This window comes from Calliopsis andreniformis, chromosome 9, assembly GCF_051401765.1.
Source record: "Calliopsis andreniformis isolate RMS-2024a chromosome 9, iyCalAndr_principal, whole genome shotgun sequence".
Taxonomy (NCBI): domain Eukaryota; kingdom Metazoa; phylum Arthropoda; class Insecta; order Hymenoptera; family Andrenidae; genus Calliopsis; species Calliopsis andreniformis.
In genome coordinates, this window is record NC_135070.1 from 5,380,813 (window position 1) to 5,405,386 (window position 24,574).

Genomic DNA, 24,574 nt, shown 5'->3' on the forward strand with positions numbered 1-24,574 from the left:
AGTTTAGTATTTAGACTGTGAGAAATTCCGTTACATCTGCCATATAGTCAAAATCTCAATTCATTAGAATCTTTTTTGTTAGATCCCCTGAAGGTGTAGTTAAGTGGAGTCAAGCTTAGCAACAGAATAAAACATAGATAAATAAGACTAAAAAATAGATAATAATAACATCCATTTGAAAAATCATATTAAAGCAGCAGTCGTTTATCTCTTTACCTATTCAATGACATTCACACATGTACACAAGTCATTTTTTCATTTTTACTTAGAAATCTTTCTCTATAAAACCACTAAAATGTTTAGAATTATAAAGAACATTTCTTTGGTTTGCTTGTTACAGTCGAACCGAACGTGTCCGATCTGTCGTGGCGATGCTGGCGAATATTTTGGAAACAGTGGCACCGGTAGCGACTGACGCCAGGCTGGCCAAGTGCACTAGCGCCAACTGTCACGGGTCTCAGGGACGCTACTTCGCACAGAGCTTCCAGCAATCACGATGCTGGTTTGTGCAAATTTCTGTTGACAAGCATTTTGTAGCCTTTTCTCTAACAGAAGCCTGGCTCATCAGGCAGCGAGAATACGGTGTTGTCCTTTCGTTCGCGATGAGGGACACCTTCGCTTTGAAGGGATCGAGGAAGACAGCGAGACGAAGAAAAGAGAAGAGCGTTATGATGCAGGGTACGTTGAGAACGATCGCGTCGGTGTCGAGAGGAGATCGTACAATAATAAAAAAAAAAAGACGAAAAAAGAGAAAAAAGGTATACACGATTTTAATTGCAGCATGCAAAAATTTGTACAAGGCGAATGAATTAACGTTGCCACGTTTATTCCATTGTTTTCTCCCGGGGCGCATAGAGAGAAGTCTGGTGGAAGGGGAAGGGAGCGAGAGGGAGAGAGAGTGAGAGAATGTGTGTGTGTAAAAATTTTAATAAGCAATCAACCGAGCTTCGAAAGAGAAAGGAAGGAGCGAAGAGGATCTGGACTTGGGAGAACCTATTCGAGGTATAGCCACGCATTTCCCTTATCAGAATCGAAGTCTGACTTTGTCGTTCTAGTTTTTCCTCTCTTCCGTTTCTTTTTTTCCAAACCATATCGCTTCGATTCGTGGACGTAACCGTCGTTTGTTGTTTGTGTTGCTACAATTTTAGTGTAAATTCGGGATTTATGTACATAATCGTATACGCGCAACTAGATCGCCAAGTTTCCATTAACGTTCCAGTTTTTATTATTATTATTATTAATATTATTATTATGACATTTGTAATGATAGCTGTCTTTCAATCCTATGATAATTGTACATAACACTTGCATAAAACACTCCTATATATATATATATATGTACGTGTGTACGTACAATCGATCGTAGGATACTTGTTTTGGGCACTTAACCAAATGTAGCGTATGAATTCCGTGTTTTCTTTTTTCTTCGTTTTGTGTCTTGCAATGTGAAAAAGAAGACGAATTATTGTCGGGTTTAAGAGCAGAAGGCAGTTGCGACGACCCTAGCATAAGCAGAGAATTATAGGGTCTTCGTACCTTTCTTCATATAAGCCCAGACGATTGCGTCGAATTGTCATTGTAAGTGTTTCTGTAACAATTTAGGGTGCTGTAGCTTAGAGAGAATTTGTTGGATTATTAATTCATACTAATTTGGTCGGGTGTCGTAATCGTTTCTTTTTCCGTTTCACAAATCTAAGAATCGGCTTTTCTCGCGGTGGTTCGTGAGTTATTTCTTTTTTTTAAATACTGTTTTGTTTCACTAATCAACCGATAAAAGCATAGGTTCACCGTTACTGTAGATCACGATTAGCAGTTCTCATAGAGTGTAGACTTTCGAAAAGTAAAAGAAATTGAAATTAAAATTTGAACCGTGAGAGAAATAAATGAAACAGTTAAGAGAATGGGAAAGTATCGTCAGGCTCTTCAGCAATAGTTAAAGTTACGCGAATAATAAATAGAATAAAAAAAGAATGACAAAAGCAAAACGAAAATAAAACTGAATTAAAAAGAAACAACAAAAAAGAAAGATGATAAAAGAACACTGTTTCTGTTTCCTGCGTATCTACCTCTGATAGATGAAATTAAAACAATTCATATTTTTTTATACACGCATCTCATAAAACAATAAACATACGTACGCTGTAAGAAAACCAAAAAAAGTGGAGAATGAAGCCAGGGAGGGGGAAAGAGAGAGGAAAAAGAAAAAACGAATAGAAAAAACGAGTTGATCGCGATTTTTTGCAATTTTCGATGTTACATAAATTTATTAAAGATTAAGATTTATCGGGTAAAGTGAAATACATATTTAGAAAAAGAAGGAGTCCCTAAAGAGAGTTTATGAATCAGATTAAGATACTCGAGTAGCGCGTTTTAATCGTTCTCGTTCTCAAATGTATCGTACGTTTCCAAAGTTCATCGTAAGAAAAGAAAACAAAAGGGCCTTCAATACTATCACGGCTGGACGATGCCACGTGCAAGAAAAACGAATTTTCCTCTTATTTCCACGCGTTTCTGTTTCACGATCTAATTGTTTCCAATTGCTCTTGTTATTTCAAAATAGCATATTTGTTGTATTTTAAACGTCGGCGTAAAATCGTTATGTTGTTTACGAAAATTTACAAAGGAGAAGGGAAAAGACAAATTTAGGTTTAGATTAGTGGAACGTTGATTTCGACCTCTCGTCGGTTCTCGCGTAAAACTCTCTCGGAATAGATCAAATGAAAATCGTCAAAAAGTTCAATTCCTTTCACGGTGTTTTCGCGTAGATAAGAATTATCACGTGGTTCCTCGTACAGTGACACGAACAGTTCTGTAAGGCAGAAAGGTGGACGGTTGACGCGGTCGAAAGGGAAGAAGCACACCGTGCGTATGGTCGTGCTCCTATATCCTTGATCTATCCTTCCATTTCTTATTGCGTGCCTTTGCTGTACTGACAAGATTATCGAGAATCGTCGACGCGTTTCGGGTGTCTCAGAAGTTTACTTGCCATCGCGTGCGCGAAGACATAATCACGGGGAACCTGTATCTGAAGCACAAAAGCAAAATCCACGCGAGACGTGGCCTGGGGAATCGTGTGTCACCGTTGTTCACCTGCGCGACTCAAATCGAGGACCTCAATTCCCAAACGCAACAAGTTCGATTGTTCCGATTTCAAGAGGATAACAAGACACTGGAAGATCCTCGAATTCTAGGTGCATTGCCCCCTTGCTATGGATTCACGGGTCACTGACAAATTCGTAACGATAGGACATTTTTGAGATCGCTTCATGTGCCTCTAATTCAACTTTCTTTCATCCAAAATGTGAGTACTCTAGAGTCATAAATAATTGTAAGATATGATAAGTATGGTAGTTTTTTTTTTAATAAGGTGTATAGAAACTTGTACCTTCTTCACGTTCTCTTTCAGAATTAATTACATATTCTTTCAGTCCGATTTTCCATAAATTGTTCCTATACGAGTCGTTAACGCATGAATTGATTTCAGAAATGTGTTCCTTATACTCTATAAGCTCCTCGTTGAAGACGAATCGCGAGATTCTAGTAAGTGAAAAACGGTAGAGCAAGACACTCGTCAGAAGTGTATTCTGTACTTCTTTCCTACAACTAAATTTCTTTCGATGAAATAGCAAATATGGCTTTTAGCCTCGCTCGCACAGGAACTTGTACAGTTTTGGAATTGAAGTTCTCATTATTTTATTTACTATCGTAGAGAAGGTGCTCCAAGTGAATTCTTATCCTAGGAACAACCCACTTAGCTTCCCCTCTGAGCCGAGGCCAAATCAGAACACAAAGGTATCGTTATTTTTCTTTACTCTGCGCGGCCTGTGTTGTACAAATAGATGATAGATTAAGAAATCATTCCTTATACTCCTCGTTATCAGCATAATATCGACGCATTAGGCCGTTCGTTAGTGACACATCGGGCCAGCACCTGGGCCAGGTGTTCCACTCGGAGCGTCTTCAGCCATCCAGTCTACGTTAGTCTCTCCCCTGATTGGTCGACACGGTGACCAACGATTTGCTTGTAATCGAAACTCGTCCGTGCAACCGCATATACGTAAAACATGTACTTCTTAGGGCTGCGTTTGCGGCGGCTGTGTGACAAGGTGTAACTAATTAAGTAGCTAAGTAAGCAGACGACTCCTAGGCACAAATCAAACCAAGCCTTGCGTTGTACGTTAGTCAAACCTTCAATTTCTAAGCGATCGTTTCACTTCTCTACAACTTTGCGTCTTTTCATGCGAGCACGCGAGAACCTCGCGGCCTTCAATCGCAAACGCAGCCGAATGCTGCGTCGCAACCCGGTTCGTTGTCTCAATACAATATCGAAAGCTCGTGTGTATGTGTATGAGTGTGTTGATCAGAGTGTGCGTTGGTCGGAGCAATGGGAACGAGAGGAGAAGAGTGTGTCAGATTTTCCTAGACGCGTCAGAGAACACATATCACTTCTTTTCCATCGTATCTCGCACGCTCGCCCTTTATATCGCGTTTAAACTCGAACGAACCTCCGACAGAGGAAGGAAGGGGAAGGGAAGGCTCATTTTCTACTAGCTTAAGTCCTGTGTGCGTGTACGAGAGCGAAAGAGAGAGACAGAGTTTGTCAAAAGGGACGAGCGTTCGATCGGAAGGAGCTAACGCCGAAGAGATCAACTCGTGAACAATCGGTGCCTAGAAACACCGTCTCGCTCTGCGTGTCTCTGGCGAGGAACTTGAGAAGACCTGGATCGTTTCTGTGGGACGATTTTGGGTTCAACTTCGTTCCGCTTCCGGTAGAATTTAATAAACCAAACCGTGGCACGTCAGGGGTCACGGGTTTCTTTGAACTTTCTTAATCTTAAAATCTCTTTCTCTTCCTTAGAATATGTGGAGCACGAATCATGCCAGTTACTATAGAGAAACTCTTGTTCTATGGACTTATAGAAACTCGAAATGACTTTTTCTTTAGAAAGAAGAACGTGTGTCTCGTCGGCTATAGTTTAAACAAAGTCACTGGGCGGAGCTATCCCCACTACTCTACTTGGCTACCCTCGTCCTTCCGTTTCTCGTCTCTACGAAAATCTATACGCATATTATTCTTATCCCTTGAACAGGTACGTGGTATGGCGTAAAAGTAAGTCCATACTTCGTAGATTCGCGACGAGAAATGGTGGGCCTGAACAACTGACCTTGTTTCGATTAAATCGCCAACACGAAACTTCTTTCTTTTCGGTTCTTTGGTCATCGAAGATGTCGATTTTCGGCTCTGGTAACCTTGGTCCGTCCAACGCTCCGTCCCTTGATACGCTTAGACTAAGGTAGCATAATCTAACCGTGGCGCGTAACTTAAGCGCACCCCGAAGTCTAGTGTACCACTTGCAGCAAACAAGTACGATCGGTTTCTGGAACGTCCTTAATTAGCGATTCGTCGTACTCCAAATTTTGAATGACAGTTTGTATTTCTCGAGAGATGAATATTATAAAAAGTCTGCTAATTAATCGCCTCCAGTTGTGTTTGCGCATGTTCGAGGAACCGATCGCAAAACCAGTACCAAAAGTAATTGTTCCGATGTATGAGTTTCGCGCGAGTTGCTTCTAGACGTAATGATAAGCCCGAATATTAATTTGTACATAGAGAAACATGTATCCGTTTATATATATATACGAATATATATAAACACATACACATACACGGTGCGTACATGCACGCAGAGATACACGTCACATGTGTACCATTTACCTAACCGAGAGACGCAAAAGTATGTTTGATTTTCGATCACTTAAAGGGAGCGAAAAGGTGGTTGCCTCCCAGCAAGTGTAATATTGAACTTGCGCATTAACTTAGCCGTCGGCGGTGTGTGTATGTGTGTGTATGTGTCGTTGAGGCCAGCTGCGCGTTAAACTGATTTATGCATATCGAAGGCCATCGCTGAAGTATTCATCTTCTAAAAGCCTTTGGCGAACGCAGACGCACAACGTGTAAAGGCCTTAGCAAAGCAACGACGATCCTTGGCGCATACTTTTTCTTTAGCCAACAGAGGACAAAGGAAGACGAGTAGTGTTTCTGTCTCCAAGAATTCTTCACTCTTTTCGTGTTTAAGACTATGCTCTAAGTTCCCGAAGCGTCTTTGCAATCGAACAAAATTATTAATAGCTACTCTAAATAATTACAAATGAATTATTATCGAAATTACTTGATTGTTAAGTTGAGTGTTTTAGTAGCTCGCAAATATTCGTCCTGCGCAAGAGTTAAACGTTTGATTTCTGACAATTCTTAGGGATCAAATTCAGAACACGAGGACCAACTATAGAGTACTACAGTACCACATTAGATCATTACCAACGAATTCTTGAATTGCGATAAACGCAGCAGTTCGACGCGCAGACTTGGTCCGGGGCAACAAATTCGCGAATCAAATCAGGAAAAATATCGAACTAAGGATCTTATTAATCAGTGGCCTGATGTCAGACAAGAAACGTGGCGTTTTCGATAGATTTGGGGAAACTGCAATAAATCAAACGTGGTTTAATACAGAATAAGGAAAAGAACAGATCTGACTAGAATTTGCCAATTTTATGAGACAAAGAAGCACATCGATTCTCGCCGAATCGTTCCACAGTACAAGCGCACCGTTGACTCTGTAATTCGTTCGCGATCATGCGATGAGGAAAACGGTAACAGTATTTTCTATACATGAGCGGTGCTTTCTTATCTGTCTACGCCTTTTTCCTCGACGGTTTTTGCGCGGAGCCGCCTATCGGAGGCGTGCAGCTCCGTTATCCGGCTCCTGGAATAAAATTTCGAAACTAAACGCGGCCATAGTGGAAAGGACTTCGAAGAATTGGGACGCGAGAGAATGTCTGGTGGCTCCAGAACGTCCACCGATATCGTACGGGGTGTAAATACATCGTGGGTACAAATTTTATGCAACAGTGACCTCGCCATAATGAACAGAATCTTAATAAGTGTACGCCTGATAACTAATGCTTTCAGATATATGTGCGAATTGTTTTTGTTACATTTATGATTGCTGCAACAATGACATAACTTAATCATCATTTTTCGAGAAAGAAGGATATAACTCCATTTCATGCAAAAATTATTTTTTTTTATATATACTAATAACTTAGAAACAGTTATTTTTGAGTTATGTCATTGTTGCAGCAATTGAGCGATATTCATATTCTGTGGAAATTTGTTTGATCAGAATTTGATTGAAATTTAAATCTGCATCTAAATAATTAAATAATTTTAACTAGATCTATTATAGTCAGTACTAGAATATCTGATCACTTGAGGCTGCTGAAGAGCGCTATCCCCATTTTTCTGGATATTTCTGAAAGCAATAGTTTCTAGTCGTCGCTTTATTAAGATCGTTTTTTTCAACACCGTTCTAGCATGCATTAAAGTTTGTACTCAATAATTAATTTACATCCATGTACATATCGTCTTTTCCACCCTTTCCTCATTATTTTCTATCCCCTCCCCCCATCAGCGTAGCCAAATTTAGACAAGCATTGCTGTCAGTGAAATAATTAGCGATAATATCCAGCCCGGTTATAGACACAATCCTCGACAGCCATCTTTAACGAACAATTTCTATTTTGTATAGTAAAAATGATATCATCACCGCCACCGCTGTTGCTACTGCTGATACCGCTGATTTCGTTGATATACACCCGAAATGCGTTAGACGATTTTTTTATACATGCTCGGCTTAACGTTTTTTAGTTATATCACCGATATTTAATTTGTTCGTTAGATATTGTTGTTATTATTATTATTGTATCATTACCATTATTATTATTATTATTGTGTTATCGACTTACGATGATATTGGTTCATTAAGTTTATTAATATAGTTAGATTGTAATCGCTACTATCGGAGACACATTGTTAACCACCAAAACAGTACCAAGTTTCTATGTACAGGAAAAGGGAGATGCTTTTCGATCGTTTGCGAAACATTGAAATCCGTCTTCTTTGAAGCAAACTATATATTGTACAGACGCGATGATAACGATGCCAAACATTACATATTATTAATACCGACACTACTGCTGCTACCACTATCACTACCGCTACTATTATTCTCATTATCCTAATTACTACTATTATTATTATTTTTACCGCTAATACTATTACGATTATTATTCTTATTATTATTGAAATATTATCCAATCATGATTATTACAAGATTACACGATCTTTTTTCACGTTACGTTTAAACATTAATTTCTTCTTTTTTTTTTCGCTTCATCGACTCGTCCCTATCGCATGGCGCGTTAGCTCCCACCTGGCTACGCCTAACTACGATTCTAATCAATTCCATTTGACATTGTCGAATAGTGTCGACCATAACTCACCAACCGATCAAATTCTTGATGGTCACAGCTATTATCGCCTAGAAAGCACTGGTTCTCATCGTATCACCGAAGTTCAGCCTCGCTAAGCATAATTGACGCTTGAATGCGTGATCGTCTAAGAGTCAGGCGTTGGCGAGTCGATAATTCGGAATCTATCCAAAACTAGAGATCCCTCCAACTAATAATCGATGACAATCGATGGTAGTTAACACCAGAAACGAATTCTCTTTACAAATTACGCGCGTGGAGTCCGATCGATACGTGGAACACGCGTCACGTAGGGGACCTAAGTGAACGTAATTGCTTTCACTGTATGCGCTAGTACAGACAACCGTGCGACACATAGTGCTCTATAAGTAATAAGTTCACTTATTCATTCTTATTCGTTGAAATGAGAGCGTCGGGACCAAAATTATTCGATTCGTTAAACAAAGAAAATTCGATGTTAAATAATTTACTGTGGACACAGATTCGTGGGGCAGAATATCGTGGTTATAATATGAATGGGTGAGTTGAAGAACAGTATAAGTCGAAAATTGGCCATGTTCGAATACAGCAGAACCTTGATAACTAAACTTCGAGTAGGCTAGGTGGCCACAATTTCGCCATGATGACGTTTCAAGAGTTTTACAATGTTTTTAAATACCTATTTAGTGAAATTATCAAATGCCTCATAAAATTTAGGGTCTTTGGTAACGCCTAGAACCCTAATACTATTTTGCGATTTTAATGATTAATTTATGGATATCTCATGAATGACGAATTTGAAAGCACTGGCAAAATTATGGTCACTTATTTTACTCAAAATATCTGTTATTTAGGATTATTATCAGAGTGTAATAATAATAAGAGTACAGTAGAACATCGATTAAAACTTAAATAGTGGAGTAATAGTAATTTGCTGAAGAAAATAAAGCTACCTACCAAAAGGATACTTCAAGTTTGAATCTCGTGGTATTTCGGATAATCGAGATCCTACTGTACAAAGAATACAGAACAAAGTAGATTTAATATACTCTGACTCTCAGCTTCAGATAGATCAAGTGTCCAGAACTACATGTTGGAATCAAATATCTCAAAATGTGGTTTCTGGATTTTTACTGTCCTTCGACACACCGATTCATATGTTATCGATCGCATTATAACTGATCGATGCCGCTGCCGTGGTAACGGGAACCCCCTTGATCGCGTTGCAGGATCCCCGTAATACAGCGCCTCGACCAAAGGGAGTTAGCCTCTAATTTACGAGACGACGATGCTATTCGAATCGACAGTGTGCTCTCTCGACACCCTCGTGTTGAGATTCGCGCGTGGCAGAAACGCGCAGCGAGGGTTGCACAGAGAGCGAACAGGCGAAAGAGGAGAAAAAAAATGAGAAGAAATCGCACATGGTGGATGGGGGTAATCCACAACAAGGGTCTGGTCGATGCGATAGAATTCGAGGCTCTTTAAAGGAAGATATGCCCATATCACAAGTATCGAGCACTGATATACCCGAAACGTTCCATCTACTTTAAGGATGCTCGACAGATACAGTGTTACAGCGGCAGCTCCTCTTTAACGGAAACCCCACTGGCTGGTAGAATTTATAGGGGGGTGGGGTCGCGGGCTTTAGAACGTAAACCCTCTCTTCCTCCTCATTCTAGCCCTTCCTCCCGCTACTTTCCTTTATGTTTTTCTCCCGTGCCTGTCTATTCGCATTTTTATTCTTTCTCCCCGTCGTTTCCCCCCTACCGCTCATGTTCCTTTATTTCCCATTTTTGGCATTCTTTCATGCTTTTCCTCTTTTCTATCAGTATCCTTCCTTCTTGCCGTGGCTTTCAATTTTGTCCATCGGGTTATCCAACTTTTCTGCCCCCTCTGATCGTTATTATCTTCCTTCGCCATTTTCGTCGATAGGCTGTCCCCCCTTCTTTCATTTCTTTTTTTTTCCCCTGTTTCTGCTTTCGATCTCCATGCTCCATCCGCCTCTACATTTTTCCCTCCGGTGTTTCCCCTTTCTCCGCGTTTCCTCAACTTCTCTTCAGCCGTCATGTAGCCAACACGTTCTCTTTAAGCTACATCTCTCGTGTTTCCTCCCACTCCTCGCCCTCGTTGTTCCCCTCACTGAGCCCGGGCTCTCTCCCTCTTGGCGGTTCGCAACTTCGATCTAACTGGGCAGAGTTAACGCAGGAACGAGCAACAAGAGCGAAGGGAACCGTACAGCAGGGTCGAAATCAATTCACTAGGCGAAATTAACGCTCTCGAGAGCCATGGTGCGTCGAGGATTGCGAATCCATCGATGGCCCTTCGAAATTCTCGCGTCCCTATGGCCACCGTATGCTAAAGTTTTGGGCCCAGAGATTATCACGCATGCGCGCTCGGTCGGTGCTGGAAATATCTACCAGTTGTCTATTTCGTAGACAAGTCGCGTGAAATTGGACAGAAATGGAAGTAAAACAGCAAGACGAGAGAAATGGTACTCTAATTTAACCTGCAGTTTTTTCCAATCTTGCTTTTATTTGTTTGTTTGTGTTTACTTATGTGTGTCCTTCACGGTTTGTTTAATTTATACTGTGCTCCTACCATCGGCCACACGCTGTAACAAACGCAATCGATCTATCGTCGAGGAACAATGGCTACCGGAAGATTTAAAGCCTTTTTTCCCCGCTATCCATCGAAATGGGAATTTGCAATTCTATCGAGCAAATGTCGAGAAGCATAGCGCATCCCAGGACAGATCGATGCGCAAAACCCGCTTCCTTCGTTGGTAGCGAGAGAGTATACGCGTTCGCGCGGGTTTAGTAGACCCTAGTCAATTGAGAGACTCTCCACCGGAAGTGCATGACCAGCACGACATTGCTTTCTGTCGATGGCGGTCTGTGGAATTTTAACACTTCGCCGACGGCTACTATTTAATACGTTTACTTCAGTTCACAAATATATATAGCCCTAAGCGATGGAAATAGGTTCGCCTAATTATTGTATTTTTATATTTTATAAGATTTATGTGTGTGCTTTGTGTACACGTTACAAATGGATGTAAAATATTTTTATTTAACGTCATAGAGTTGAAACTTTTCGTATGGTATTACTTGAAGAATTTGTATAAATTTTTGGGTAATACTATATTAGAATGAATATTAAGCGATAAATTGCGTATTACTAATTTACAAATTTAATCATTTCATTATTTGTCTCTTTCTAGACAAATCTATTGACTGTATGAGAAAAGAGAACATATCTGGTCAATAATGTCTTATTGTCTTATCCATTTTTAGCGTGGTCTTAAGCATCTCACGGCGAAGTGTTAAATATACTTTTGGAAAGGCTATTCACGATGTCTTTGCACCATAAAAATAATTCACAATGCAGGAAGTCAGTTTATATCGTATCAAACTATCGATTATTTATGTCTTTTGAAACGATCTGCGTCAATTTAAAGCATTTCCTAACTGTTAATTTGTTTTACGGTAATATTGGACCGTAATCAAGTTATAACTATAACTTAATGTGCAACTTGATTACAACTGACACAAATTTTAAATCAGTTTTGCTAGATATCGTGTAATACTCTTAAAGTTAAATGATTTTAGTCTCTCGTTGTAGCGACGATAAATACATTTTATTCTACTTCCATTCTCATAAGTGAACCCAATTTTGGTCTTGTAACATAAAACCTGAGGTACGAAATTGAAAGTTATGCGTAAATGGCACACGATAAATACATAGCAGGAAATAATGTTAACACACAACGGGATATTTTTATAGCGCATCGTCGACGATGATATTACAGTGTATTTTTGTTCCATGCGGAAGAATATGTATATCGATGAAGTCTACAGTTCTCACGAAGTTCCATTCTGTAATACGGTCAATAATTGCTACATCATTACTGACACGATAACGAATGTAGGATATTATTACACCTTTGAAATCGAAGTTTCGCTCGATTCGAAGTAAATGACGAATCAGTGTGAACAATTATAGCGCTTATACACGACGGGAATAAAATTATTTGGAGGTTAGGTAGCAAGATCAAAAACTTATTTTTTCCCCTTTCGTACATAATTCCCGCTTTAGCGGCTCTTTCGATGAAAAATCAGAATCAAACACGTACTATATCGAATATTAAGTTCTAATGTTACTTAATACCTCACTAAATCGAACGGGCATGTAGCCATGTTAATCATCATCGGGTAAATGGAGCAACTATCATTGTTATACAATCGTATCGTCTTTATAAAAAAATTGCTTGAAATTGCCCTAATCGCGAAACCGATGATCCTTTAAAAGAGATAAAAGCATAGGACGTAAGTTTATGTACTCGTGTATACCATGGTACAATGTACAAAAAGCAATATCCACTACATCTATGTATACATATGTAATTGTTATATATATACATATATATAATATACATACACGTACAAAACACAGAAGCACATATGTACACATGAGATACATAAAGCTACACATACCTACTTTTGACTAAAATTGCAGTTTATCGTAATTTGCCTACTCGATTGTAAATTTCGGTAGTACATGCTTTGTAAGTCTATTAAGAGCTGTGCATATGTACATACAGGGTGACGATGAGAGTGTAAAGAAAAGAACGACAAAGAAAATGTTTAGAGCAAAATTATTGTCCGATGAAATAATGTGTCTTATATATGGCAAATAGTGAGAAATCCATGTTTCTCAAAAGAACTCACGACCGGCTACAAATAATAGGTGTGTTCCTCTTATTAGATGGAGTAAAAGTGTAATAGTTTCATAATTACCTGACAACAAAAATACAAAAAGGATATAGATTACAAAGTCACAAGATCTGCTTTGTCTTGTTATAATCAAATACTTTATATTATGTAGTACAGGTTGTCATTAAACGTGTGAACAAACCTATATCATTAAAATCTTTTTAATTACTGAAACTATTTTGTACATAATTAGTATTGAGTTATATCTTCTTCATTATATTTTTCTTATATAAAGCTAAATAAAGGATGCAAACTGGTAAGTGATTTTTCAAATGTAATTTTAGAATGAAAAAAATTTACATCTTAAGTTATACGCAAGAAAATTAAATTTTGTTTGCAATATAGCATATATTAGCATAAAAGTTGTTCTTTACAGAAGTTTACAAGCTTTGTATTGTGTATAATGTACATACATGGTGGTCCTTAATTCATATGTTTTGGTTTATGACTTACATTGTACGTATTATATATACATAAAATTGATAAAATACCAACAAATCCTGATTTCAGATATTGATTCTCATATACTAAAAATGTTTAATAGATGAATGACATGGAATGTTTTCTGAAACTTCAAATTTGCTCATTAAAGGAATAATATAATAGAAGGAAGAAATGATAATCAATTATGAAAATTAAGTAATTTTAGTACTTTAAAACAGAGTCCTAAATCTGTCAAAAATATCTTATATTTTACATTCATTTGTTTTAAAGAAGGACAACATTTACAAATTATTTAAGTATTGCAATATTTGACTAGATAAAATTATTTTTCCAATACTAAAACATAATTTTATATTATATTTTGTGTAATATTTTAGAGGTTTTAATAAAAAGTAATTCCTAACTTTAAATAAATAAAATTAAAAAGAACGAATTAGAAAATGGTATTCTTGCATAGATTTTTTCTTCAAAAAATATATACAATAGGAGAAAATGTAATAAAATAAATTAAATGTAAACTCTTAATACAGGATACAGTGTCTAAAATTATGCTTTTAAATTGCTATACTTAAGTACTCCTAAATTAAAAAAATATATCATTATTCAAATCACCGCGAAATATACCTTTCTTGAGCTAATGTAGCACTTGTATTTTGTAGAATGAAAATGTAATTTCTTTGTATATATATAGTATAACATTAAAATTTGTATTAATACTTATGTACCAAAAATTTTTTGTTAGTACATGTATCTTCATATTTTTATACGTGAACGTATTATTTCATTACTTTTATGCATAAGTACAGATTCACTGTTTCGATATAACTTTAGTTCGCAATTTCTTTTTGTCGGTTTTGCATCGTTAATCTTGCTATTTCTTCCCCCAGAGTGTCAATATTATCCTATAAAAATTGCATTAGTTTTTGAAGATAAAAATATTAATTCAATGACAAATTTGACAAATTTCAAAGTTACCTTCAGAGTAATATTTTTAAATAATGCATCTTCAAGAACCGCTTGCAACTTTTGATTTATTTCTAGTGATAGTTCAAGAGTCATATTGTCATCAGAGACTCGTTGATTGTAGACAGAAGCCATTATTCCACCATGTCTTGCTAACTCAGCCTATAATAAAACGGTTTCTTAAATTTAATAAACAGTTAGCTTAGAATCAGATCTAAAAATAAATCTTCATCAAGTGGTAGTACATTAATTATTATTATTGTAAAACTCACTGCATTTCTCCTACTTTTAATATGCTTGTGTATAAGAAACAGAATATGGTGCCATTAGTGATACTAAATATGTTACAAAAATTAATATAAAATTTCATAGCATAAAATAAAAAATCACCTTGTATCTATCTCTCTCGTTACTGCCCATAGCACCAGCGTTTTCATGTAAAATATAAGTTTGTATGATTTTGGTTTTTTTCTGCAATTCTTCGACTAACGTTCGAGAATGCTCTTCAAAAAAATCTAGTTTCTCAGCTTTCTTAGCGTTATCCTCTTGTAACTTTATAATACGATCTATCAGAGTTTGTTTACTAGGTTCCAGAGACTGAAAATTTTGTTCACCATTCGTACTGTTATCAGATAAGGCACCATTTAAAGCATCTCCTAAAAAAGTGCGAAATATAAGTACAAATGGCATTGAGATATGCTCAAAAAAGATAAACTTTAAATTGAATAATTAGCAATAAAATTTTTATATTTAAGAAACCTGTATTCAGTGACATATTTGATCCAGCCCTGGATGCGACGCCCAGTGAATTGTAAGGCGATGATGTTTCGAAAGCCTCGAGTTTCTTTCGACATTGCTGCAATTCTCGGGTCATCTCCTTCATACTTATCTGCTGTTTTCTTTTCAGTACAGCGTTCTCTCCTTGACTATCCTCTAATCTTTGAGCAAGATTTTGTGCCATTTGAGTCTGTTCGGCAAGATGCCTAGCTAAGATCTCGCATTCCTCGTTCCTTGTTTTTCGTTCCTGGATGAGAGTCTCTTCTAATATTTTAATTTTGCCAGTCAAATCCTTTATTCGTTCATGCAACGGACCATGCTCCTCTTCCAACTGTTTCACTTTAGTTTCTATGGCGGTAAACTCCGATTGAAGTCGTACATTTTTATCCGTTAGTTTTTGCGTGAAGTCTAACATTTCAGCTTCTTTTTGTCGACACGCAAACATGTCAGCTTGTAATTCTTCGTTCGCTGTACGTAAGAGTTTGATTTCTTCTTCAACCGATGCCAAATGCTGATCTTTACTAAATATTAGAAAACGTAAAACAATAATGTAGAGGTTGCAATACAACTTTGTATCTAGGATACTTACTGTTGTAACTGAAGCTTTAAAGTCTCTAATTCAGATATTTTAGATAGCAATTCAACAATTTTTTTTTGACGATCTTCTGCGGTAATTTTCAAACTATTTAAGTTACTCTCGTAATTCAAACAATTTTTCTCAGCATCTTGTACTTTCAAGCTTAGGGTATTGTTTTCCTCTATCAAAATCTGCTGTCCATGCTTTAATACTTCAATCTCTTTTTGTAATTGAAACCTTAATTTTTCATTATCCTCCATCATTTGCCTTTCTAAAATTAGCTGTGCTTCTTGCTCTTTTAATTGTTGATCCAATGTAACAGCCTTATTTTCTTCTGATCGCTGGAATTTTCGCATTGATTCCTGTGCCTCTTTACGCACCTGTTCACTTTCTTCCTTTAGTTCACTAATTCTAGTCTAAAATCAAATAAAAATAAATTAACGTTACAAGTGTATGTATGCGTAATTATGTAGGAACTTTATTATTTGAATATTATTTTTTAGTATAATTACTGTAGCTTTTTCTAATTTTTGTTGAGTTTCTTTTTGTAAATCCATTTCAGATTTAAGTTTGTTTTGGTTCCACTCTAATTTCACATCCCTTAAGTTTACATCTTTCTTCAACCTTTCCACTTCTTTTTGAAGATCTGTAACTTCTCGACATTTTCCATCTAATATATTACATATTCTTACTCTTTCAGCTTGCATTTCTCGTAATTTGTTTTGAAGTAATTCCTGTTGCTTTCCACTTTCTTTCGCTTTGCGTTCTGCAGATTCTCGAGCCCTAATTAAAATACAATGTATAGTAGAATTTTAATTATAATAAATAATGAGATTTATGTACATACATATGAAAATATTAACATACCTTTGAGTGTCAATTAATTGTTTTTCTCCAATAGCATATTTCATCACCATACTTTCCCTTTCTTTATTAGCAGCGCTATACTCTTTTCTAAGTACTTCTTGGGCTGTCAATGATGTATGCAACTCAGATGTTAGCCTGTTTATTGTCTTTTCTAAATTTTCAACTTGTACAGAATAAATTCCTTTCTTACTTTCTGTCTCTAATGTTCTATTCCTTTCTTCTAAATACTCAATTTTTTCTTGACATTTTAAATATTTCGCTTTTAAGTCTGCATAATCTTTTAATAAAGTGAGGTATGCTGGATGATTTAGCAAACTCTGTTTCGAATTTTCACATTCAGTAGCTTGTTCTTCTGTCTGATGAATACTATCAGAAATATTTGTATTAGAACAAGAGCTATCATTACTTTCAGAATTCAACACCGTAGAGTTGATATCTTCATTACAGTTACCTTTTGTTTCCTTACAAAGTGTATCATCACCTATCTTATCAATGTCATCATTAATAATATGTGGTGTGATTTGTTTTGTGTCTATCAATTTGATGTTATCAAAATTATTATTATCCTTCAGATCTCTCTCAATACTGAAACATGTATTTTCATTTGGTTTTACTACAACAACACCTTTATCTTCATAATTCGCTATATATTCATTCCTTTCATGTTGCTTATCTGTAGGATTTGTCAATGGACAAGGAACATTTTCTGTTTTTTCTACTAATTTTGGGACACTGTTTACAGATAATTCTGTCAATGGTTTTACACTACAAGATTCTTCTACATGTTTTCTGTCACTATAAGTATTATCTATAGATTTCATCATTGAATTATATTTTACAGTCAAATGTTGAGGTAATAATGCTTTTTCCATGATGTTGGTCGACTTTTCTGTAATGAAGTTTAAAAAGTTACGGCTCTTGTTCAGGAACTGTGTATTTGATTGCATTACACTAGCTGGATTTGTTGGCAGTGAAATTTTAACCAACTTACTGTCATCTATCAAAGATGACAATGGTCGTACTATTACCTTGCCTTGTGTTCTACTATTTCTGATAGGTTGAGAAGATTTTTGTTCTTTATTGTTATGAAATTCTTCACACGTTGTTATATTCACTGGAACTTCTCTTTCATTATTACTGGTAATCATTTTAGTATCTAGATTAGAATTTTCTATTGTATTTCCAACAGTTTGAATATCATTCTGAACTTCTGAAGTTTTTAATTCTGGAGATTTCACTTTGTTATCACTTGCACACAATTGAGAACTAAAAAGTGTTTCTTCTTTGTCCGTTCTAGATTCTACATGTTCAGAAGTTTTATTTGAAGATGCACATGAAAATGAATCAGATAATATTGTTGAATCTAATCTAATATCATTACACAAAGATGATTTATGAAGAGGTTTTTCTTGTGAAATGTTTACATTGCAAGATGAAGTTTGTTCTAAGAATTCATCATCCAAGGAATCATTTAAGGAAGTAGTACTTTCAATCGGCATATTAATACTGTTTTCTGATATAAAAGAATGGCATTCCTTCTTTTCATTGTGGCTCAATAATACTGTATCCATTTCAGCTTCAGCTGAATGGTTAACCGTCTCTTGAATCTGTATTGTTTCTTTATTCAATTCTACATCTTGTTGACCGAGGAGATTGGAGACTGGAAGAACTAGTGAAAAAAAGTAAAATTAAAAATTTTGTTATAGAATTAATAATATGACAGCTCTATTTTAAGATACTTTATTTAAATTACTTAAGAAATGATTTAGTACTTTCATTAAAAATAACTTTTAACCTGTACCTTCCGCATGCAAAATATCTGATTTTACGCTGGAATCAGTTTCATTGGAATTTTCTGAATAAACGTCATCCTTACAAGACGATTGCGACTTTGCTTCATCCATCTCAAAAAGTTCGAATTCCGTTTTCTTCGAACTTTCTTGACCCTATTTTATCGTGGAAAATTTCCCAGCAGAAGTCATTGTTTTATAGAAAGTTTGTCAACTCGAAACAAGTTCTCGGTTATATTAAACAACATTCGCAAAAAAAAGAAATATCAAAAAGAGAGGAAATAACCTAAAATTAAAGAGACCATCTGTCATTATTCCGAGTTGTTTATAATCATTGCTACAAGCATAGTGTCTGATATCGCTGAACCTGAAAACATCGACCTAAAATTCAGCTGAAAACAGTGCTGCCAGAAACATGGGACGTGGGATGTGGGACAAATGGCTTACCCCCACTATGATCTGTCGTTCCCCTTCTTCACTTACCTGCTTTATAACCTGCCTTACCCTACTCCTGTCGCGTGCACCGTGCGCTATCTCTTCGACGACGTGTTCTGCCAACAATTTTATTCACATTTCCAAAGTCTAAACGCAGGGCTCGCAATGTTATTTTTCTTTTTTAATTAATCTCAAACTTCGCTTTTTAACCTTTTCAGTAGAATGAAAAGTTGTAAAATATTACTTTACGATGAGTTTTCAAAGCTTTACCTTTTTTGACCTAGAATCGTGACATTAATCATAATTATAACTGTTTTAGAACTAACACAGATATTACTATAACTTTATTCTTTTTTTTTAATTATTCTTTAACTTCATACCCCTTTCAGACACTCATGAAAAGGGCACATTATTTAATCATACTTTTAAAATGCGATATTGATTCTACTGAACAAAGATGTCTCGTTTTTTAATGAAACAAATCTACGTAGTAATATAGATCCAGTCGGCTTTAGTTTTTGAAAAAAATGAAGAAATATATTTTAGAGCGTAGTGTTAAAATGCTAAAGATTGTGATTGTGACATCAACAAAGAAAATGCCAGACTTTCAGGTCACCGATTTAGCTCATATTTTGCATACAAGTTTATTTCGTCGTTCTGGCATCGCTGTCTGGAAAGTACGAATTATGCTAGCGATCTTCTGAACTCTGGAGCTGGGGGAACTCTCTTGGACTACCCTGGCCCCCTGGAGTACCATAGCCGCGGGGCAACCGCCACTGCTTGAACTACCTTGGGCAGGGGACAACTTGATTATTCATCATCCTTGACCACTTGTAAGTTTTGCCCAAATCTTAAATGAAAAATGAGTCACCGGCATTAATATGTCGCGTGTTGAGTTTAACTAATGTTTATGTGTGTTTAATAAGTCTTTACGTAGTTAGTGGCTTTACAAACGGGTAGTATTACCACTTCGTGACATCGTTCTTACAGCCGGTGTTATTCTGAAGTCTATACAGTCGTTGGAATTTGTAAACTTCTGTAAGAAAAAGATCACCCTCCGTTTTCCACTCTTCTCCTAATATAAAAAAGTTGTCGAGAGAACTTAATTTTGGGATATGAAAGCAAAGCAGATGAATTGTTGTAAGATTTATTTTCACAATGTTACAGCAGTTTGAAAATCGACGTTTTTCGGTCAAATTTTAGCGATCTTTTAATTTCGTTGACGAGTGTACGTCTCCTCTGAAAACATCGCATTGTTCTCATTGTCAGTTCTTCGTTGAGAGAGCACAGGTATTTGAGTCCATTGTCTGCGGTGCCAGCAGTTTTCTACTTTACAACGTCACTGGAAGACATTTTGCTCCGGCATATGGCCATACTGATGATGAATTAACCTCTGTTGTCTGATTTACCTGTGTTGCTCCAAAACAAAAAGGCACAAATATCCTGCATGACTGGTGCGCTCCTCAGCCGCACTTGACATCTCGATGGGTGTGAGTCGTGGTGTCCTCAGTCAGTTTCTAAGTTACCCTCCCTTAATCCACATCGAAGAACCAGGGGACTTTAAGGGTCTGTCATCCTTGATTAGTGATCAGACTATACCTTGCAAGTACAGCATCCATCGAGAGTCGTCACCTAATGTCTTAGCTTCAAGAATCTAATCACAGGTAAGGTTTAATTTCTTTTATTTATTTTGCTCGCGTTCCTTTCTCGTTTCGAATGAGACGACTATCATTGTATAATCAATTTGTTTAGTGATTTGGCCAGTTAGACGGCATGTTGGTGTGGCTTCGATGATGCCAAATGATGTCTTTTACGTTTCGCCAAAGTTCCAACCTCTGTCCCATCGTTGACTGCTTCGACTAGAAGAACATAATAAATACAATATGTTTCATTGTAAAATCGGACAGATATGAAAAATTTAACTAAGATAACACAGCACTAGGAATACAGAGTGCTCTACGAAGAATAAGCTTCGTCGAGTAAATCATGATCACATCCCAAATTTGTTAAAACATTTAGTCATTAACTATTTTGATAATAAATTATGAGAGTTAAAAATTTGTACGTGTACTATATATATCAAACTTTATACTCAATCTATACACAACATTCCATATACACTATAATTGTATAAACTACTTCAACACAATATACACAAATAAATATCGCTGTCAAAATAATATGCGTCTACAGATTTATTAAACCAGATTCCTATCATATTCCTTCTTTTCCATTCGAAGATATCTCTTTGGCTATTGAACATTGGTCACCTTCGCCATTTTTTGAAAATTCCAAGACACCCCCTCGACCATTATATTCTCCTGATACTTACCTTTAATTTTCGGCAAAAACCAAAGTCAGATATTGGTAAGTATCAAGAAATCGAAATACCTCCTTTGCTATTATGTTCTCCTGATACTTACCATTAATTTTCGCCAAAAGCCAAAGTCAGATATTGGTAAGTAGCGAGAACTCGAAATACCTCCTTTGCTATTATGTTCTCCTAATACTTACCTTTAATTTCGGCAAAGGCCAAAGTCAGACATTGGTAAGTAGCGAGAACTCGAAATACCTCCTTTGCTATTATGTTCTCCTGATACTTATCTTTAATTTTCGGCAAATGCCAAAGTCAGATATTGGTAAGTAGCGAGACCTCGAAATACCTCCTTTGCTTTTATGTTCTCCTGATACTTATCTTTAATTTTCGCCAAAAGCCAAAGTCAGATATTGGTAAGTAGCGAGAACTCGAAATACCTCCTTTGCTATTATGTTCTCCTAATACTTATCTTTAATTTTCGGCAAATGCCAAAGTCAGATATTGGTAAGTAGCGAGACCTCGAAATACCTCCTTTGCTATCATGTTCTCCTGGTACTTATATTTAATTTTCGGCAAAAGACAAAGTCAGATATTGGTAAGTATCGAGAACTCGAAATACCTCCTTTGCTATTATGTTCTCCTGATACTTATATTTAATTTTCGGCAAATGCCAAAGTCAGATATAGGTAAGTATCGAGAACTCGAAATACCTCCTTTGCTATTATGTTCTCCTGATACTTACCTTTAATTTCACAAGAGCCAAAGATAGATATTGGTAAGTATCAAGAAATCGAAATACCTCCGTTGCTATTATGTTCTCCTAATACTTATCTTTAATTTTCGCCAAAAGCAAAAGTCAGATATTGGTAAGTAGCGAGAACTGGAAATACCTCCTTTGCTATTATGTTCTCCTGATACTTACCTTTAATTTTCGCCAAAAGCCAAAGTTAGATATTGGTAAGTAGCGAGAACTCGAAATACCTCCTTTGCTATTATGTTCTCCTAATACTTATCCTTAATTTTCGCCAAAAGCAAAAGTCAGATATTGGTAAGTAGCGAGAACTGGAAATACCTCCTTTGCTATTATGTTCTCCTGATACTTACCTTTAATTTTCGCCAAAAGCCAAAGTTAGATATTGGTAAGTAGCGAGACCTTGAAATACCTCCGTTGCTATTATGTTCTCCTAATACTTATCTTTAATTTTCGCCAAAAGCAGAAGTCAGATATTGGTAAGTAGCGAGAACTCGAAATACCTCCTTTGCTATTATGTTCTCCTGATACTTATCTTTAATTTTCGCCAAAAGCCAAAGTCAGATATTGGTAAGTACCGAGAACTCGAAATACCTCCTTTGCTATTATGTTCTCATAATACTTATCTTTAATTTTCGCCAAAAGCAAAAGTCAGATATTGGTAAGTATCGAGAACTCGAAATACCTCCTTTGCTATTATGTTCTCCTGATACTTACCTCTAATTTTCGCCAAAAGCCAAAGTCAGATATTGCTAAGTAGCGAGACCTTGAAATACCTCCTTTGCTATTATGTTCTCCTGGTACTTACCTTTAATTTTCGGCAAATGCCAAAGTCATATATTGGTAAGTAGCGAGAACTAGAAATACCTCCTTTGGTATTATGTTCTCCTGATACTTACCTTTAATTTTCGCCAAAAGCCAAAGTCAGATATTGGAACGTACCGAGAACTAGAAATACCTCCTTTGGTATTATGTTCTCCTGATACTTACCTTTAATTTTCGCCAAAAGCCAAAGTCAGATATTGGAACGTACCGAGAACTAGAAATACCTCCTTTGCTATTATGTTCTCCTGATACTTAGCTTTAATTTTCGGCAAATGCCAAAGTCAGATATTGGTAAGAACCGAGAACTCGAAATACCTCCTTTGCTATTATGTTCTCCTGATACTTACCTTTAATTTTCGCCAAAAGCCAAAATCAGATATTGGTAAGTAGCGAGACCTCGAAATACCTCCTTTGCTATTATGTTCTCCTGATACTTATATTTAATTTTCGCCAAAAGCTAAAGTCAGATATTGGTAAGTAGCGAGATCTCGAAATACCTCCTTTGCTATTATGTTCTCCTGATACTTACCTTTAATTTCACAAGAGCCAAAGATAGATATTGGTAAGTAGCGAGACCTTGAAATACCTCCTTTGCTATCATGTTCTCCTGGTACTTATATTTAATTTTCGGCAAAAGACAAAGTCAGGTATTGGTAAGTATCGAGAACTCGAAATACCTCCTTTGCTATTATGTTCTCCTGATACTTATATTTAAATTTCGGCAAAAGCCAAAGTCAGATATTGGTAAGTATCGAGAACTCGAAATACCTCCTTTGCTATTATGTTCTCCTGATACTTACCTCTAATTTTCGCCAAAGGCCAAAGTCAGATATTGCTAAGTATCGAGAACTCGAAATACCTCCTTTGCTATTATGTTCTCCTGATACTTACCTTTAATTTTCGCCGAAAGCCAAAGATAGATATTGGTAAGTATCAAGAAATCGAAATACCTCCGTTGCTATTATGTTCTCGTAATACTTATCTTTAATTTTCGCCAAAAGCAAAAGTCAGATATTGGTAAGTAGCGAGAACTGGAAATACCTCCTTTGCTATTATGTTCTCCTGATACTTACCTTTAATTTTCGCCAAAAGCCAAAGTCAGATATTGGTAAGTACCGAGAACTCGAAATACCTCCTTTGCTATTATGTTCTCCTGATACTTACCTTTAATTTTCGCCGAAAGCCAAAGTTAGATATTGGTAAGTAGCGAGACCTTGAAATACCTCCTTTGCTATTATGTTCTCCTGGTACTTATCTTTAATTTTCGGCAAATGCCAAAGTCAGATATTGGTAAGTACCGAGAACTCGAAATACCTCCTTTGCTATTATGTTCTCCTGATACTTAGCTTTAATTTTCGGCAAATGCCAAAGTCAGATATTGGTAAGTACCGAGAACTCGAAATACCTCCTTTGCTATTATGTTCTCCTGATACTTACCTTTAATTTTCGCCAAAAGCCAAAATCAGATATTGGTAAGTAGCGAGACCTCGAAATACCTCCTTTGCTATTATGTTCTCCTGATACTTATATTTAATTTTCGCCAAAAGCCAAAGTCAGATATTGGTAAGTAGCGAGATCTCGAAATACCTCCTTTGCTATTATGTTCTCCTGATACTTACCTTTAATTTCACAAGAGCCAAAGATAGATATTGGTAAGTAGCGAGACCTTGAAATACCTCCTTTGCTATTATGTTCTCCTGATACTTACCTCTAATTTTCGCCAAAAGCCAAAGTCAGATATTGCTA

At 36.4% G+C, this 24,574-nt stretch overlaps 2 protein-coding genes across 10 annotated transcripts in view; one reads left to right on the forward strand and one right to left on the reverse strand.

Moving 5' to 3' along the window:
• Mura (ring finger protein murashka) overlaps nt 1-13,227 on the forward strand; it is a 52,595-nt gene extending 39,368 nt beyond the window's left edge. For 3 of the 7 annotated variants that reach the window (XM_076385911.1, XM_076385912.1, XM_076385913.1), the window contains one exon: nt 341-7,083. In XM_076385911.1, coding sequence (XP_076242026.1) covers nt 341-415 — 75 coding nt within the window. In that variant the 3' untranslated portion in view covers nt 416-7,083. Of the gene's footprint in view, nt 1-340; nt 7,084-9,539 lie in introns of those variants that run through there. The other 4 variants (XR_013002702.1, XR_013002704.1, XR_013002701.1 and 1 more) reach the window with 4 other exon arrangements.
• Nucleotides 13,228-13,911: 684 nt separating this feature from the next.
• On the reverse strand, nt 13,912-18,977 carry Golgin104 (coiled-coil domain-containing protein 186). Of its 3 annotated transcripts, none has more exons than XM_076385560.1 (9): nt 18,512-18,977; nt 16,711-18,379; nt 16,356-16,626; nt 15,856-16,259; nt 15,249-15,787; nt 14,880-15,145; nt 14,762-14,785; nt 14,502-14,651; nt 13,912-14,428 (listed from the first exon to the last, which is right to left on the reverse strand). In XM_076385560.1, the coding sequence occupies exons 1-9, from the start codon at nt 18,612-18,614 to the stop codon at nt 14,354-14,356; spliced, it is 3,501 nt and encodes a 1,166-aa protein (XP_076241675.1). In that variant the 5' UTR covers nt 18,615-18,977; the 3' UTR covers nt 13,912-14,353. The 3 variants fall into 3 exon arrangements, with proteins under 3 accessions (XP_076241675.1, XP_076241677.1, XP_076241676.1); XM_076385562.1 differs by lacking the exon at nt 18,512-18,977 and having other exon boundaries at nt 16,711-17,599; nt 17,739-17,878; XM_076385561.1 differs by lacking the exon at nt 14,762-14,785.
• Between the last annotated feature and the right edge of the window lie 5,597 nt (nt 18,978-24,574).